The 16766-nt window shown below is 24.0% G+C and overlaps 2 protein-coding genes across 6 annotated transcripts; both read right to left on the minus strand.

Annotated features, from left to right (window-relative positions):
- Positions 1-294: 294 nt before the first annotated feature.
- On the minus strand, positions 295-9744 carry LOC122511163 (F-box only protein 28-like). 5 transcript variants are annotated; one of them, XM_043626236.1, is made up of 6 exons: positions 9460-9744; positions 8187-8454; positions 6403-6651; positions 5915-6110; positions 5404-5768; positions 295-1722 (listed from the first exon to the last, which is right to left on the minus strand). In XM_043626236.1, exons 2-6 carry the CDS (start codon positions 8427-8429, stop codon positions 1339-1341), a joined length of 1437 nt encoding a protein of 478 aa, XP_043482171.1. In that variant the 5' UTR covers positions 8430-8454; positions 9460-9744; the 3' UTR covers positions 295-1338. The 5 variants fall into 5 exon arrangements, with proteins under 5 accessions (XP_043482171.1, XP_043482172.1, XP_043482170.1 ...); XM_043626237.1 differs by lacking the exon at positions 9460-9744 and adding an exon at positions 9050-9346; XM_043626235.1 differs by lacking the exon at positions 9460-9744 and adding an exon at positions 8953-9346.
- Positions 9745-10303: 559 nt separating this feature from the next.
- Positions 10304-15379, minus strand: LOC122511318 (odorant receptor 13a-like). Its single transcript, XM_043626477.1, has 6 exons — positions 15191-15379; positions 14699-14951; positions 14452-14555; positions 11214-11528; positions 10707-10970; positions 10304-10617 (listed from the first exon to the last, which is right to left on the minus strand). The coding sequence occupies exons 1-6, from the start codon at positions 15377-15379 to the stop codon at positions 10558-10560; spliced, it is 1185 nt and encodes a 394-aa protein (XP_043482412.1). The 3' UTR covers positions 10304-10557.
- Positions 15380-16766: the final 1387 nt, after the last annotated feature.

Consider the following 16766-nt stretch of genomic DNA (forward strand, 5'->3'; position numbering starts at 1 on the left):
ATTAACAGCCCTGCATTCTGTCTTCTTTAAAAACAAAAAAGATTTCTGCAGTCTCAGTTTCTTCTTGTCATTTTTTCACGTGTACAACATTACAATTGAAAATAATTAAATAATTTTTTGTCAGGAGAAAATCAGACCTAAGTTTTTATATTTTGTAATTTTTTTTTTTTCGAGAATTCATGCGTTTCTATTATTTCTATTATTGAATGTAAAGAAACTTGCTTGAATATAAAAAAAATATATTCCAACCCATTAATAATTAAATATATGTACGTATCCACTCATTAATTCAGTTTAATTTAAATTAAAGATATTCTAAAATGCAATAAAATAAGATTAAAATAAAAATTTGTGAATTAAAATATTCACAAAAAAAATTTGCTAAACATTTATTCGCTACTAACCAGAGACGCGTGTTGAAGAAATTTTCCTAATAGAGAAAGAAAAGTAATCAGTAGGTAACTGAAAAATTGATATGATTATTAATTAATTAGTACGAATAAAGTACCTAGAATCAATTTCGCTACCATTCGAGTATTAACTAAAAAATGTTTCGTGTACTTTATAAATGGCGATCGAAATTTCCGAGAAAATACAAATGTCATTATTTTTTTTTTCTCTGCACTAAAGGAACAGATTTATATCAATCTTTTTTGCCCTTGAAATGTTAAGAAAGACAGAACTAAATATTCACTTAATTTAAAAAAGAAACACAAAATTAATAATTAATCCAAATATAAATTTTCAACCCCCTTAAATTTCTAAACAAACGTTCTTTTTGTTATTTAATGAGACAGAGATTTGTAACATTTTAAACTATACATAAATCCGAAAACTGCTTTAGAAACCAAACTTGCAGTTTTGAAAGTACTTTATAGATTCTATCGAAACGGATTAATTTGAACAAACTACTTTTTAAGTTCATAAACTTGAGATCGTGTTCTCAATGAAAAGAAAATTTGATATTTTCATTCTTCTTTTTCCTTAAGAAAATATTCTTTCGAATACAAGAAAAGAAATGTTCCTTGAACTGCAATAACATTGTTTCAATATTTTCATCACACAAACCTTCTTTGAGAAAAAGAAATCACTTGGATTTCAATTATATATTTATCTATAAAAGCCTAAAGTTTGTTTCACATTGTGAAACTTCGTTGCGAAAAATGCAGGACGAGAGGAAAACAAATTTTGTACTTTTTTTGATGATCGCCTATTCATTGACCACGTGAAACTTCCAGCGTTTTTTTTTTTTTTTTTGCACAAGAAAACAAAAAATTAAAGACCCTTTAAAGGATTTGATGTACAAAGCATTTTTTTTGTACCATATTCAGAATTAGTTTAAATCTTTGAACGCTTAGTCTGACGAGATTTGGCAGTGCGACGTGGCTTTTTGCAAGCATCATTCAACGACTCATCTGAAGACGCTTTTCTTTTCGATATAACTGATATGGGCGCTTTTGGTGGTGCCATTTCTATTGGAGCAGTGCTTACTTGAGTTGCATTTGTTGATGGTGAAACTGTTTCAATTGGACTATCACCTTCTGGAATTGGTATAAAATCGAAACCCTCACCGAATGCTCCTTCTGGTAGAACGCCTTGATTGGCGAGCGTTTGTAGATCATCAATGGGCAGAGGGATTGATTGTCCACATCCTCCGCAAACTGGAATCGCTGGCGATCTTGATCGCCAGTACTGTAGTTCTGTTTTGCATTTATTTAATTCCTGCAGACAATTCATTCAATATTAGTTTCGAATTAATACAAAATTACTACACGTACTACTGCTAAACATACTAAACATAATAAAAGAGAATAATAATAATAGAATAATAAAATAGTAATAGAATAATCAGGGTTGCCACAAAAATTTAATTTTGTTTTTCTCTGACATTTTTCTGATTTCCAGACAAAATTTTCACATATCACACTTCGCACTCGATACTTAATTTTGAAAAAGTAGCAAAAAGTAGCTTTCAAACTAAAAAAGTATTAAAAAAGTAGCTATCGAAAAATTAAATTTGACCAAAAAAACTAGTTTTAGAAACTTCACAAAACTGACAAAAATTCCATTCTATATTTTATTTTCCTGCCTTTTTCCTAATTTTCATCAAAAATATTTACTTCTTTCTTATCCTGCTAATAAATTGAATTCCTGCAACGAATTTTATTATTCATGAAAGAATTTAAATACATATTTATAAAAATAATTTAATTCTTGCAAAAAAATTTTATAACAATTTTTAAATAATTGAATTCTTGCGAACGATTTTATTATATAATTTTTAAAAATAATTGAATTTCCAAGAAAAAATGTATTACTTTTAAAAATAATTGAATTCTTGTGATGAATATTGTTATTTATGATAATAATTGAACTTTGCAAAGAATTTATTTATCTTTAATAATTGAATTCTTTCGAAGAATTATTTATGTAAATAATTGAATTCTTAGGAAGAATTTTATTAAAATCTAAAAGAATAATATTTCAAAAATTTTATTTAAAATAATTGATTTCTTTCGAACAATTTTATTGAAATATTTTAAAATAATTGAATTCCTGTGGAAAATTCTAATATTTTTGTAAATAATTTAATTCTTCTAAAGAATTTTAAACAAACATTTTTTTAAATAATTAATTTTTCCGAAATATAATAAATATTATGAAAATTTTATTTTAAATAATTAAATTCTTGTGGAAAACTTGATTTGTGAAAATAATTGAATTTTTCGATAAATTAATTTAAAATAGTATTAAAAATAATTGAAATTCTTGAATGAGTTTTATTATTTATGAAAATAATTGAATTCTTGCTTAAAATTTTATCAAAAATTGTTTTAAAAAATTGAATTTCTATGAAAAATGTTATTATTAGTAAAAATAATTGAATTATTGTGAAGAATTGTATAAAAATTTTGTTAAATAATTGATTTTTTCAAAATTTTTTTGAAAATGCTATTCTAAAATAATTAAATTTCTGTGGAAATTTTATTATTTATGAAAATAATTGAAATGTGTATTAATTTTATCGATTTTTTTAAATAATTGAATTCTCTTGCGAAATATTATGAAAATACTAGATATTGAAAATAAATGAATTTCGAATATTTGTTGAAAATAATTTAATTGTATTATTATTTTTTTCATATGCATGAAGATTTTCAAAAATTTGTAATTTCAAACCTCTTGAAATTTAATAATTTATAAAAATTGCTCCCGTAACTTGTTTAAAATTATTTTAATCACTTCAATTCAATTATTCTCTAGACTTTTTAACGAAAACTCTTCTTTAAATAAATTATTTCCAATAATTTTTGACAAAGTTCTTTGAGAATCCAAATATTCGAAGAATAAAAAAATGTCATTTAAATTAATTTTCAAATACAATAATTGCTTACAATTGAATTTGACTAAATTTCGATAATTCTGAAATTCTTTAGTTAAATATATATTAAAAAATTAAAATAATTAAACTAATCTAAAAATTCGTTCTATAATGCTTTTAATATTCGATTACTATCTCAAAATGTAACTGAAATTAATTTTAAAATTAATTTTTATTGGAAAATTCTACGAGAATTCAATTATTTAAATTTTAAAATTGATAATTTATTGATTGATTGAATTTATCTTAAAATTGAATTTTTATAAAGAATTTTATTAACAAATTTTTAAATAATTGAATTCTTTCGACGAATTTTAATAAAATTTTTAAGAATAATTTCATTTTTCGAGAAATTCAATTAAAATTGTTTTAAAAAAATATTGAAATTCTGGGGTGAGTTTTATTATTTATAAAAATAATTAAATTCCTAAAAAGAATTTTATTGATTATGATTTATGAAAATAATTAAATCCTTGTGAAGAATTTCAATATTTATGAAAATAATTCAATTACTGTGAACGATTTTATAAAAAATGTTTAAATAATTGATTTATTTCGAAAAAATTTATCCAAATTCTATTTTAAATAATTGAATTCCCTTGTATTCTTTATTATTTTTGAAAATTACTAAATGTTTGCGTAGAATTTTATTGACATTTTTTAAAAAATAATTAAATTTTTTAGGGAAATTTGATGAAAATAGATATTTAAAATCTTTGAATTAAGAAGAATTTTCGAAAATAATTGAAATTCTGTCAAGAATTTTTAAAAAATTTTAGAAAATAATTGAATTACGACAATAATTAATCTATTTATAAAAATAATTGAAATGTTGACAAGAATTTTTTTTTAATTTTTAGAATAATTGAAATTATGCTAAGAATTATATTACTTTTGGAAATAATTGAATTCTTGTAGTGAATATTGTTAATTATGAAAATAATGGAATTTCGCAAAGAATTTTATTAAAATTCGTAAAAATAATTTAATTTCTCTGAAGAATTCAAATATTTATCAAGATAATTGAATTCTTTCAAAGGATGGCGTTAAATTTTTTGAAGTATTCAATAATATTAAATACATATTAAAAAATTAAACTAATTTCAACAGAATTGAAATTAAAATTGCTCAAAAAAATTATTATTCTACAGAATTTTTAATGAAAAGTATGAGAAACTCAGATGTTTCAAAAATGTGAATTTGAAACCTTTTTCCAAATTCAATTATTTTTAAAAATATCCTATTATTTGTAACTTCTCCAAAATTCAATTTCTTTTTGAGTTTTTAATTAAAATTCTTCTGCAAATCTATTATTTTTAATAATTTATTAAATAGATAATAACAAATTGAACTAATTTCATAAGAATTTGAATTATTAAAATTTTTCAAAAAATTAAGTTCTTTAAAATTTCTATTAAATTCATTCAAAATTCAAGTTTTCTAAAATTTTAAATTGAAACCTTTTGAAATTCATTTATTTATGAAAATTGTAAACACAACTCTTATAAAATTCAATTATTTTTGAAATTTTAAAGTAAAATTATTCATTAAATAATTGATAAGTAATATTTTTATGATAGTTCTTCAAGAACTCAGTTATTTAAAAAGAAATTATTTGTAAGAAATAGAAAAATTGAAGGTTTTGTATTAGAATTCGTGGTTATTTCATAGTTTAAGAGGTAAACAAAAAAAGACACCAAATTTTAGAATTTTCTTTTGAATTCTAAAAATTTAATTTTTTCCCAGTACTTTTAATCAAATTTCCTGACCTCTCCCTTGAATTCCCTGACCAGTGGCAACCCTGATAATAGAATAGTAGAATGATAATAGAATAGTAATAGAATAATAATAAAGAAATATGTAATTTGATTCGTAATATTTTCAAGTATTGAAAAGATCTTTTTCGAAGTGACAAAGTTGTTGACAATGGAGTGGAAGTACTCGGACAGGAGAAATTTTTACAGGACTTAGGACTCGGCAAATTTCGTTGATCCTCAACGTATTGGTAAAAACGAGTGTACCTTGGTAAATACCTGTAAGAGTGTACTAAATTTTCTCGATGTTTCTTCATTTTTCTTATCATTTTCATCAAGACGTGTTGCGTACTCGACAATTTGCTTTTGTTGCTCGGCAATTTTCGTCTTACAATTTCGTAAATCTCGACGCATCAATGTCAATTGACTGTTGTACCTCTTCATTCCCTGCTTGATTTTACGAATTCGTTTTCGTAGAACCATATTCGACTGTGGTGGAGCGACATTCGACTCCAATATACCAGGCTCATCCGATGAATGAACTGGTGATCCCTCTTCTCCACTTCCTGATTTTCCTCCTACACTCAACGGTGCATCCAGGCACAAGAAAGGCTGTTTTACAGTATTAGAGGCTGAAAAAGCACAAATAAAAATTAGATTTATTAAGTTATTTATGAATTAATTTAAATATTAATAAATCAGATTTTAAATGAGTGAAATTTTTCCAATTTTCACGAGTCTTCAATCGAAGTTTCCCCTTTTTTTTTTTGAGACTCACAAGATAATGTTCCTGCAAAATCCAAAAAGTCAGCTCCAAAATAAGGAATCTCTGGAAGAGTTGGTTCAATGCGCTCTTTGAAGTATTCCATAGCCATGGTACTCAAATCAAACAATTCGTCGGTCACCTTGTAAGGCCTGGCGAGTTTTGGAGTTACTTTTATGTAGTGAAGAATGCGATACACTTCGTCCAGAATCTAAAAAAATGAACCTTTTTAAATCCAAAGTTAAAAAAGAAATAAATCCATAAAAAAAAATGTGACACGCTCTGAAAAAAGATACCAAGAAGCAAAGAATTTTAACGTTATGTTTTTTACTTTAATTAAAAACTTCTGTTAATTTAAAACTAAAATCGATTTTTGTATTTTCATTAAAAAAATTACAAACATAACCTCAAATTTGTTGCTCCTCAGAAACCTTTATTTAGAAAGCGTCATAAATTCAGACAATAAATAAATAAAGGAAAAGAAGGAAAATCTTTAAACATACTTCTCCAGGAAAGAAGCAGCAGTGTTTTCGTTCGATATGTTTACCGAAACTCATTTGCAATAACGTAAGTCGCATGTGCAGGGTTTCTATAATATCTGACTCGCAAGCCAAGGGATGATTTCGTCTTGCTGATTCCCGTCGAGGCATCTGTGCTTTGATAGCTTGAAAACGACTAAGCATCTGCGCTTGGAGTCGTTGAAACGTTTTATTAAGTAATGAGCCACATTTTCGATCCATTTGATGACAGACCTATTGCAAGAGCAAAAATTATCACCAATCGCAAAGAAAATCTCAAAAAACATATTTTTGAATTTCTAATTACATATTATAATTAAAAATTAAATCAAAAAACACAATAACAGGGTGCAGAGTGGTCACAAGTTTCAGTTTATCAATGTCCCTGTCATTCTCCTGACAATTTACTGACATTAAAATTACTTTCCCTGACAAAATTCTTTTTACAGGAAAATATTAATGTTTACGGAAAATGAGTAAAATTTATGAATTTTAATAATTTCTAAAAATTACAATTATAACCCATCCTGAACTCAATTATTTTCTACAATTTTCAACTACACTTCATCTCTGAATCAATTAATTTAAATAATTTTCCAAAAGTTCTTCTAAAAATAATTGAATTTTTGAAAAGTATAAATAAAAATGATCAAATTTTTGAAGAATTTTAATTATAAACTAGACCATGATTTCTCAAAAATTTTAAACAGTCCAAAAAGTAAATTTTGAATCTTAAAAAATTATTATAAAAAATTCTAATAATTAGTTTTTAAAAATATTTGAATCTAATTTTTCGAAAATAATTGAATTTCTTAAAAGAATTTTTGCATAATTTAAAAAAAACTAATTAATTTTTTAATGAATTTTAATTACAAATTTTGAACTAACATGATTGTTTTCTCCAAAATGTTAAAAATAATTCTAAAATGTTATTATTGTTAGAAATATGTAATTGAATAATATTGAAAATATTAGGTAAATTTAAAAAAATTAGAAGCAAATTTTCATTAATTTTCATTTTTAAATTTACCTTTAAAGATTTTTCACTAAATTTTTGATAATTCAATTATTTTCTACAATTTTCAACCACAACTTCATCTCCAAATCAATTATTTAAATACAAAAACCCAATTTTTTATAATAATTGTAACTGTTTTTTCTTAAGTTATTAAGGTATATAATATTTTAAAAAAATTATAATAAAGAAATTCTTACAATTAATTTTTTTTAAATATTTGTAAATAATTTTTTAATGATAATATTTTTTTAATTATATATACAATTGAAAAATTTCCAAACAATTAAAATTTAATTCATTAAAATATTCTTAAAATAATCAAATTTTTGAAGAATTTTAATAATTAATTTAATAATTAATAATAATAATTAATTTTTTTCAAGTCTGAAAAAAATTAATTATTTTCAATTAAATTTTACAAAATTTAAATTATTCTAAAATATTTTTATCACAGATATACTTAAAAATTTAATTATTTTAAAAAATGATTCAAAAATAATTTTTGAAAAATTTGCTTATAGTTATTTTTCGCACTATAAAAATCGAAATAAGTTTATTTTTTTATACTAAAAAAAACGTGGTATTTTATTGCAATATTTGGAAGAAAAATCGAAAAAGTCGTAATTTTTTAAAAATAAGTTGGAAAAAAGTCTTAATTTTACTGACTTTACTGACATGTGGTCACCCTGAATGAAATATTTTTAAAAAAGCATTTTTTATAAACATCCAAGAAAAATAATACAAAACTTACGGGTCGTAAACCAGCGATTGTGTTGAAGCTCAAATAACTAAAAATTTTATCCTGAATTTCTTCAGGCAATTGTAGAAGATTTATTTGACACTGAACTGGAGATTCTACAACTTGTAGACCAGTAGATGTGCTTGGTTGTATATTCGTCGGTTGTTTGCGAGGTTGGACATCGCCAACTGTATCGCAAACCGAACCACCAGCACTGCTTCCTCCCATATTACTTGATTGGCGTGTAGATACCATTTTTTCTCTTTTTCCTAACAATCAGCTGCAAAAAAATTTGTTTTTAAAAAATCCACATCACAACAAACACCATTAATTAATTCCTTTTTTAATATAAATATATAGTATTCAACAAAATTAAAAATATTTCTCAAATATTCAACACAACGTGAAAAGATAAATGTTTAAAAATTCAAAAGCAAACGTGAATAATAAATTAAACACACAATAAATAGGCAAAGCAATGAAAAAAGTACAAATAAGGAATACCAAGTACAAATGTGATTCAGACACTTGTAAATTAATCAGATAGGCACACGAGTAATCGAAAAAAAATATTATTACAAAAGAGAAATAAGAGAATGATTGTGTTACGATTGAAAAAACACGCGATGAAATTAATGAAATTAATTTTTTACGCAAGAAAAAATGTACAAGCTGTAATCGATGCGACCGTATTGCTGTTGACGTCGCGACTGAATGATTTTGTTGCGAGAAAACATACAACAGTGTGAATTTATAGAATTTTTTTTTTTTTTTTTACCTAAGTATTGATAATGGGGAAAATTAAATTTGATTGCTGCAAAACACTCGTAAATGTACAATGGAGGGTAAAGTTTGAAAATCTTGAACCCTCATACCAAATATATCACTGCATCTGCGTTAGTTTCAGCGACATTTTGACGATGCCCCTTCCTAAGTCCAACGCGCGATGCAGAGTTGCTTTCTCGTTTTTCTTTTCTTTTTATCGTTTTTTCTTTCCTACCCCCTCACGTTTATTGGTCCTGCTTTAATGTTCACTTTTTTGTTTTCTGTCCTGAATTTCAAGCTCTCTCAAATATGTTTTACCACGACTCGCACTCTTTTCTTACATTATTTTCACTCGGCAACAACAGAACAACACAGGGAAATTTACTCGTCGACTATTATACATATATATGTATATCTACACTTCCACAAGTGTGAATAGTGTGAATGTATACAAAGATGGTGTAACCAAAGGGAACGGGAATTTTTGACCTATCCAACTTTAAAACCCTATATCACTTACCTAATTCTGCTGAAGTTGTAATTTGGCTTTTAGCATCAGATTCTTGACAGATCTTTGACTATTCTTGACACAATATCCAAGAGAGAATGATGTACATAAATAATACACTTTTACAAATTTTTTTATCATAAATTGCTAATATGATACACAGTGAAGTTTACTGTCATTATTGTATTAATTAAGAGGAATGGAAATTCGAAAAAAGAGAAAAAATACTGAAGAGTTGAAGGATTGAGGTTATAAAGAACTGTTTAACGTTTAATATGTTTAATGACAATCAGTTGACGTTAAGCAACCTCTGTCGGTAAAGCGACTGTCGCCCGGTCGATAATTTACCTTCTATTGTTGTCACTTTAAATAATCGGCGCGGAATTTAAATTCGACCACAAAAATGCCATTTTTTTCCAAGAATCCAAGATTTGTCTTTCGTAGTATTAGTATTTATAAAGGTGAAATAAATGTTAGGATGTTTTTGCTTAGAGAGCTCCGAGATCAACGAACTTTGAAATAAACTTTTTGCTGAGTAACAAATTATACATTATATACCTAATCATTTTTCGTACTATAATTTAATAGAACCTGGAATTTTCTTTGATACAAGATACGTTGATGAAAGGTGTATGAATTTTATATGAAAAGACAGACATTTCATGGACAAAATGATACACCTTTAATAACTTCGATAATTTATTAGGTAAGCCTATAAAAATTAAATGTATTTTCAGAAACGCTTTTTCTAAAATAAGAAAAAATGATTATTTTAGTATTTGTTTTTCTTGTATTTTACAATAGAACGTCTCTATTTTCAAGGTCATGCAATTTCAATATTTCCCCGCATTTTTTCTTACTCCCCTCCATGTCGTGACGTCACTGGAGGGCCTTTTTTGTCAAACATAACCTTAAAATGTAAAATGTATTGTAATTTCTTTATATCATATTTCTCCAAAGGCTCTAAAGTATTAATTATTAGAGACGTTCCACTGTATTCGGAGAGAGATTAGTTAATTAATTGCAGAGTTTCGATTATCTCTACGAAAATAATGAATAATCAATAAGAAATATCTTACTCGAAGTAAAAAAACATTTTTGGGAAACACATTACTCTTCCTCAGTCATTTGTCGCAGAACAGTAAAATAGGAAAGTCCAGTTTTTGCCACCTAACAAAAAAAAAAAAAAACGATGAAATTAAGATTAGGTAGTTTTTTATGACAAGACAAAACGTAAAATGAGAAAAATAATTATTTACCGCTGTAAATGTATCTAATGACAACGGAGTAAATTTTCCAACGCTCAAAACGCAAGGACGATTGGATTTTAACATAAGAATGTTAATCGACTGACGAAAATGTCTTCCTTCATTGTACCATTTCGATTTGTAAATGGCGAGTTTAATAGATTCGCTTTCCAAAATAATTTGATGTGAGGACCAGGCGAAAAAGTAAAGTTGAAGAAAACTGCCAAGAAAATATTCAACGCTCAACATTGTTCCATTAAATGAATTGCCAACGCCCTGATGGAGAGGGGAAAATACACATTGTTTCATTAATGAGCTACTTGGGTAATAACTTTATTTTGTCTTGTGAATAAATTTAAATTACTAAATAAGTAAATTATTAAGTAAGTGGATTATTAAATAAGCAAATTATTAAATAAAGAAATTACTAAACAAGAAAATTATTAAATATGTAAATTAATCAAATAATTAAGCAAAAATAACCAAAAAATTACAATTTGGTAATTAAATTGTACATACCAAAATTATCTGAAATCCAGAAAAACAAATTTGCATCACAGAAGTGAAAACTTGCCCCAATACACAATAGGAATAGAGATTTTCAATTCGTTCAATATATTTTATAAGCAACTGATGAAATTGAATGCAATTTTTTAATTTCTCGTAACTATTGTTATTCAACTTGCATTTACTTTCACTATTATTCGTTACACTGCAACTATCTTGTAATTTGTTTTGTAAAATTTGAAATTGACCAGCAGTGAATATGTTGATTAGGAAAAGAAAATTCGCAAATGTTGTACAACAAATACACGTACTGAAAGTTGCAATAGACTTTTTCTTAATTGTCTAGAAATTTTTTATTTTTTCGCTAATAATTTTTAGTATGTTAACTAAATCTGAATTAGCAAATAAAAACTACTCAAAGTTTGCAATTTTGATAAATTGATTTTTTGATACAGTTAAAAATTAGTTATGGACTTTTGCTAATTAACATTTAGATTCTGTGACGCGCTCCAGGAGAAAAAGATTACTATTTTAAACAAAGATAACAATAAAAATGGTTTTCAATTGTTTTGCAGGGTGTCTTTTTCCGTGTGGAGCGTCAAAATATAAATTGGACATTCCAGGCTTCGCACTCGATAATTAATTTTAAAAATGTAACAAAAAATAGTTTAAAAATAGAAAAAAAGTAGTAAAAAATTAGCTATCGAAAAATTAAACTTGACAACTCAATTCTTTTATAATTTCTTAATTACATTAAAAAAAAAAGAATAATTTTTTAAAATAAATATTTAAATATCTATTTATTTTATCTACAGGAATTAAAATATTTCAAATGATTTCAATGTAACGAATTTTTGAAATTTAACTATTTCTAAAAATTAAAAAAGTAATTCTTTCAAAATACAATCATTTTTTTCTTGAAATTTATAAATATAATTATTCAAAACTTTAATCATTTTATTTAATTCTAAATCAATTCTTATTAGAAAGTTCTACAAGAATTCAATTATTTTAACCGAAATTCATTTTTAAATCAATTTTCACTAAAAAAATTCTACGATAATTAGGAGTGCGTAATGTACGAAAGGGCATGTCCCGTTATGTTTCAAATAAATAAATAATTAAATTATTTAAATATAAAAATAAATAATTTATTGAATAATTTGAATGTTTCTAAAAAATTAAATTCTCATAAAGAATTTTTTCAAAACAAATTTTTAAATAATTGAATTCTTTTGATAAATTTTAATAAAATTTTAAAGAATAATTACATTTTTCGAGGAATTCAATTAAAATTGTATTTAAAATAATTGAAATTCTTCAATGAGTTTTGTTATTTATAAAAATAATTAAATTATTGAGAAGATTATACTCTTTTTTCAGTAATTGAATTTCTGGCAAATTTTTACTATTTACAAAAATAATTTAATATTTGAGTAGAATTTTATCAAACATTTTTTTAAACAATTGAAATTTTGACAAGTATTTTCTTAAAATTTCTGTAAACAATTGAATTTTGTCGACAAATTTTGCAGTTTATAAAGATAATTTGAAAATTTTGATGAGAATTTAAAAAAACTTTTTTTAAATAATTGGATTTCTGCAATAATTTGTAACTTTTCCAAAAATCGAATTTTTTTTTGTGTTTTTAACTAAACATCTTCATATATATCCATTATTTTAAAACATTTTTGAAAAAGTTCTTTAAGAATTTTCAAATTAATTTGCTGACAATTTAATTTGACAAACTTTAAATTATTCGTAAATTCTTCAATAATTAAATAAATATTAGAAAATAAAAACTTTGAATAATTTAAAAAAAAAATCCGCAATTAAACTTTCTCAAAAAAAATTAATTCCACAGAATGTTTTTATTAAAAAATATGAAAAATTCAAATTTTCAAAGATTTTAATCTGAAACCTTTTTAAAATTCAATTATTTCTAAAAATTTACGTTGTAATCCTTTTAATATTCAATTTATAATCTATAATTTTCACTAAAATGAATGAAAATGAATTAAAAATAATTTCTTCTAAGAAACAAATTATTTTAAATTTTTTCAAATAATTGAATTTTTTCGAAGAATTTTATTCAAATTTTAAAGAATAATTGCGTCTTTAGCGGAATTAATTTTTGTCACCGAACTGTAATAAAGTTTTTTAAATAATTATACATTCTTGAGAAGAATTTAAAAAAATTCTTTTTTAAAAAAATGATTTTTTTCAAAAAATTTTATTAAAATTGTGTTTTAAAAAATTGAATTTTTTTAAAAATTATATATTATTTATGAATATAATTGAATTCTTTCAAAAAATGTTATTAAAATTATATTGAAAACAATTCAATTATAATAAAGAGTTTCATTAAAATTTTTAAAATAATTGAATTCTTTCAAAGAATTTTATTATAACATTTTTAAGAATAGTCTTTGCATTTTTTGCGGAATGGGACCATTCAAGTATTACGTAAGCATTTAAGGGCGAGGGGGGGTCTAGCTATTGCTTATTTCCATTAGAAAAAATGGCGCTAATGCATATAAAAAATCTTACATGGGGGAGGGGGGGGGTCTAAAAACCTGAAAAATATGCTTACGTAATACTTGAATGGCCCCAATTCATTTAAAATTTATTGTATTAAAAATAATTGAAATCCTGCGATGACTTTAAATATTTATAAAAATAATTGAATTTTTGCAACGATTATTCTTAAAATTTTTTTTAAATAATTGAATTTTTATGAGAAGAATTTTATTATTTATAGAAATACCTAATTGAATTCTTGCAAAGAATTTTATAAAAATCTATTCAAATAATTGATTCTTTTCGAAAAATATTATAGGAAAATTCTGTTTTTCTTAAAGTAAATAATTGAATGTTTGCGAAGAATTTTTTAAACATTTTTTTTTAAATAATTATTTAATTCTTTTGGGGAATTTTTTATTAAAATAGTAGATATTAAAAATTATTGAATTACGAAAAATTTGTCAAAATAATTGAATCGTTTTAAAGAATTTTATTAAAATTTTTTTGATTTTTTTCCTATAACATTTATTAAAAATTTTTTAAATAATTTTTTTATTTTAACTGTTAACAAATTTAAAGTAGTGTAAATTCTTAAACATGGAAAAAATTGCTTTTAGTGTAACAAATAAAAAAAGTATCCAAATAGTTAAGTATAGCAAATCGTAAAAAAAGTAGTAAATAGTAGGTTTTAGTATAGATGAGTGCGAGGCCTGACATTCAAAAATACCTGCAAGAAGTAAATAATTTCGTAGAAAGGAGTCTCTTTGTAAGGAATATTAAACCACAAATTAAAAGGTAATGTTCTTTCCGAAACATTATTTCCTTCGGATTCTGAAAAAATACATTTCAGAGATAAAAACAGACGTAATTTTTTTACGATAAAAAAATAATTGCAATATTTGCAATTTTCTTTATAAAGAAATAGAAAAAATGCTCTCAATTTTTTCAATTATCGTATAATATTGATATGATACCTATTATTGGCATTGTGACATAATGCCAAGCGATTGTTTGCAGTAAAGTAGTAAGTCCAATGCAAGAAAAAGTACAAATTTGATTGCACTTTTTCAAAATTATCATATCTCGATTGTTGTACTGAATTTTCCAAAAAGTTTCTTCTGTGTACGAATTAAAATTCAATACTTCATTACGATGATATACAAAGGTTGCCAATTGTCCTAATGTCGAAAAAACGACACTTGCACAAGGAGCACAAAATGTGATAGCCTAAATTATTTTTTCTTTTGAAAATACGCAGTTCCCTGATGAAATTGTCGTCAACGCCGAGTCGAAAAATCGAAAAGAATTATATTTTTTCTGAGATTTTAGATTAAAAAAAAAAAAAAAATACTGACAAAAAAGTAATTTATTACAAAGCTTCTAGAATTAAAATTTCCCTGATATCATCTCTAAAATAAGCGTCGACGCTAACTTCAGAAATTTGAAAATAATAATTAAATCTCAACCTTTATATCACCCCAAGAATAATAGAGATCCATTCCTTCGATCATTGTTGCAAAAACCATTGTGAATATCGTGTAAAATAAGATAAAATTCGACAATAAAATTTGAACTTTATTTTTTGATGGCCACATGCCAATGAGTTGCATAAAGAAACGAATTAATTTTATCGAGAAATAATTATTGACAAACATTTTTTTTGTACGCTTTTTTTATTCGTTTTATTCTCAAAATAATGAAATAGAAATTTAACTTGGATAAATTCGATCGAACTTTTGAAAGTAAATGATAATATGGGTTTAAAATGTCAGGATATATATGGTGTAATTATTTTTATAGATATCTTTATAATATGTCTTATAATTTTCTTTGATGAAAATAGTATAATGAATTTTATATGGGGGAAGAAAGGCATTTTTGCTGCCTGGAATCATGCGGTGTAATAATATGTACTTACCTTTACAATGTATACTTTGTCATATTATACTAATTTTCCTTTTACAATTTTCTTATGTTACAGAAGCATTCAATTATATTGAAAACTGGAAATAATTTATTTGAATAATATACGAAATGGAAAGTCATTCACATCATCGTTATGCATTATCATATATGGAAAATCGTGACTCACATGAGAAAAATCGCATTAGAAGCTTTTCGATTTTAAAATATATATATCTACACTTTATACCGTGGATGTGAAATGGATTTTCAACCATGTAAGTGCAAATTTATTTTTCCTCTTATGAGGAATTAAATATAATTCCTTTCGTAATTTGTGTATAAAATTTCTTCTTTTGATTTTCGATGGGGACAAAAAAAATTTGTTTGGGAAATCAGGGATTTTTTTATTAAAGTACTGGAAAAAATTAAATTTTAGAGAAGTTACAAATGATTGCAGATATTCAATTATTTTCAAAAGTAATAAAATTCTTCGTAGAAATTCAATTATGTCAAAAAATTTATGTCAAAATTTCAATTATTTAAAAAAATTATCCTCAATTCAATGGTTTTCAATATTTACTATTTTAATAAAATTTTCCGAAAGAATTCAATTATTTAAAAAAAAAATGTTGATAAAATTCTAAGCAAATATTAAATTATTTTCATAAATAATAAAAATTCCACAGGAATTCAACTATTTACAAATTGTTTATAAATTTCTTCGCAATAATTCAATTATTTTTATAAATAATAAAATTTTTTACAGGGATTCCATTATTTTTATGAATAATGAAACTCATGGACAGAATTTTAATTATTTTTAATACAATTTTAATCGAATTCCTCGAAAAATGTAATTATTCTTGAAAATTTTATTGAAATTCGTTGAAAGAATTCAATTATGTTGATAAAATTATTTATGAGAATTTAATTATGAGAAACATTTATTGATTCAATAAGTTATTTACTTTTATATTTAAATAATATTGAATTCTCGTATAGAATTTTCTAATAAAGAATAATTTAAAAATGAATTTCAGTTAAAATTTTAGATAATAATTGAATATTAAAAGCATAAAAGCATGAATTTTTTAAAATAATTGTACATATTTTTAAAAGGTTTCAAATTAAAATCTT

The sequence above is a fragment of the Leptopilina heterotoma genome, unplaced genomic scaffold (genome assembly GCF_015476425.1).
Source record: "Leptopilina heterotoma isolate Lh14 unplaced genomic scaffold, ASM1547642v1 Lhet_81, whole genome shotgun sequence".
In the NCBI taxonomy this organism is placed as follows: domain Eukaryota; kingdom Metazoa; phylum Arthropoda; class Insecta; order Hymenoptera; family Figitidae; genus Leptopilina; species Leptopilina heterotoma.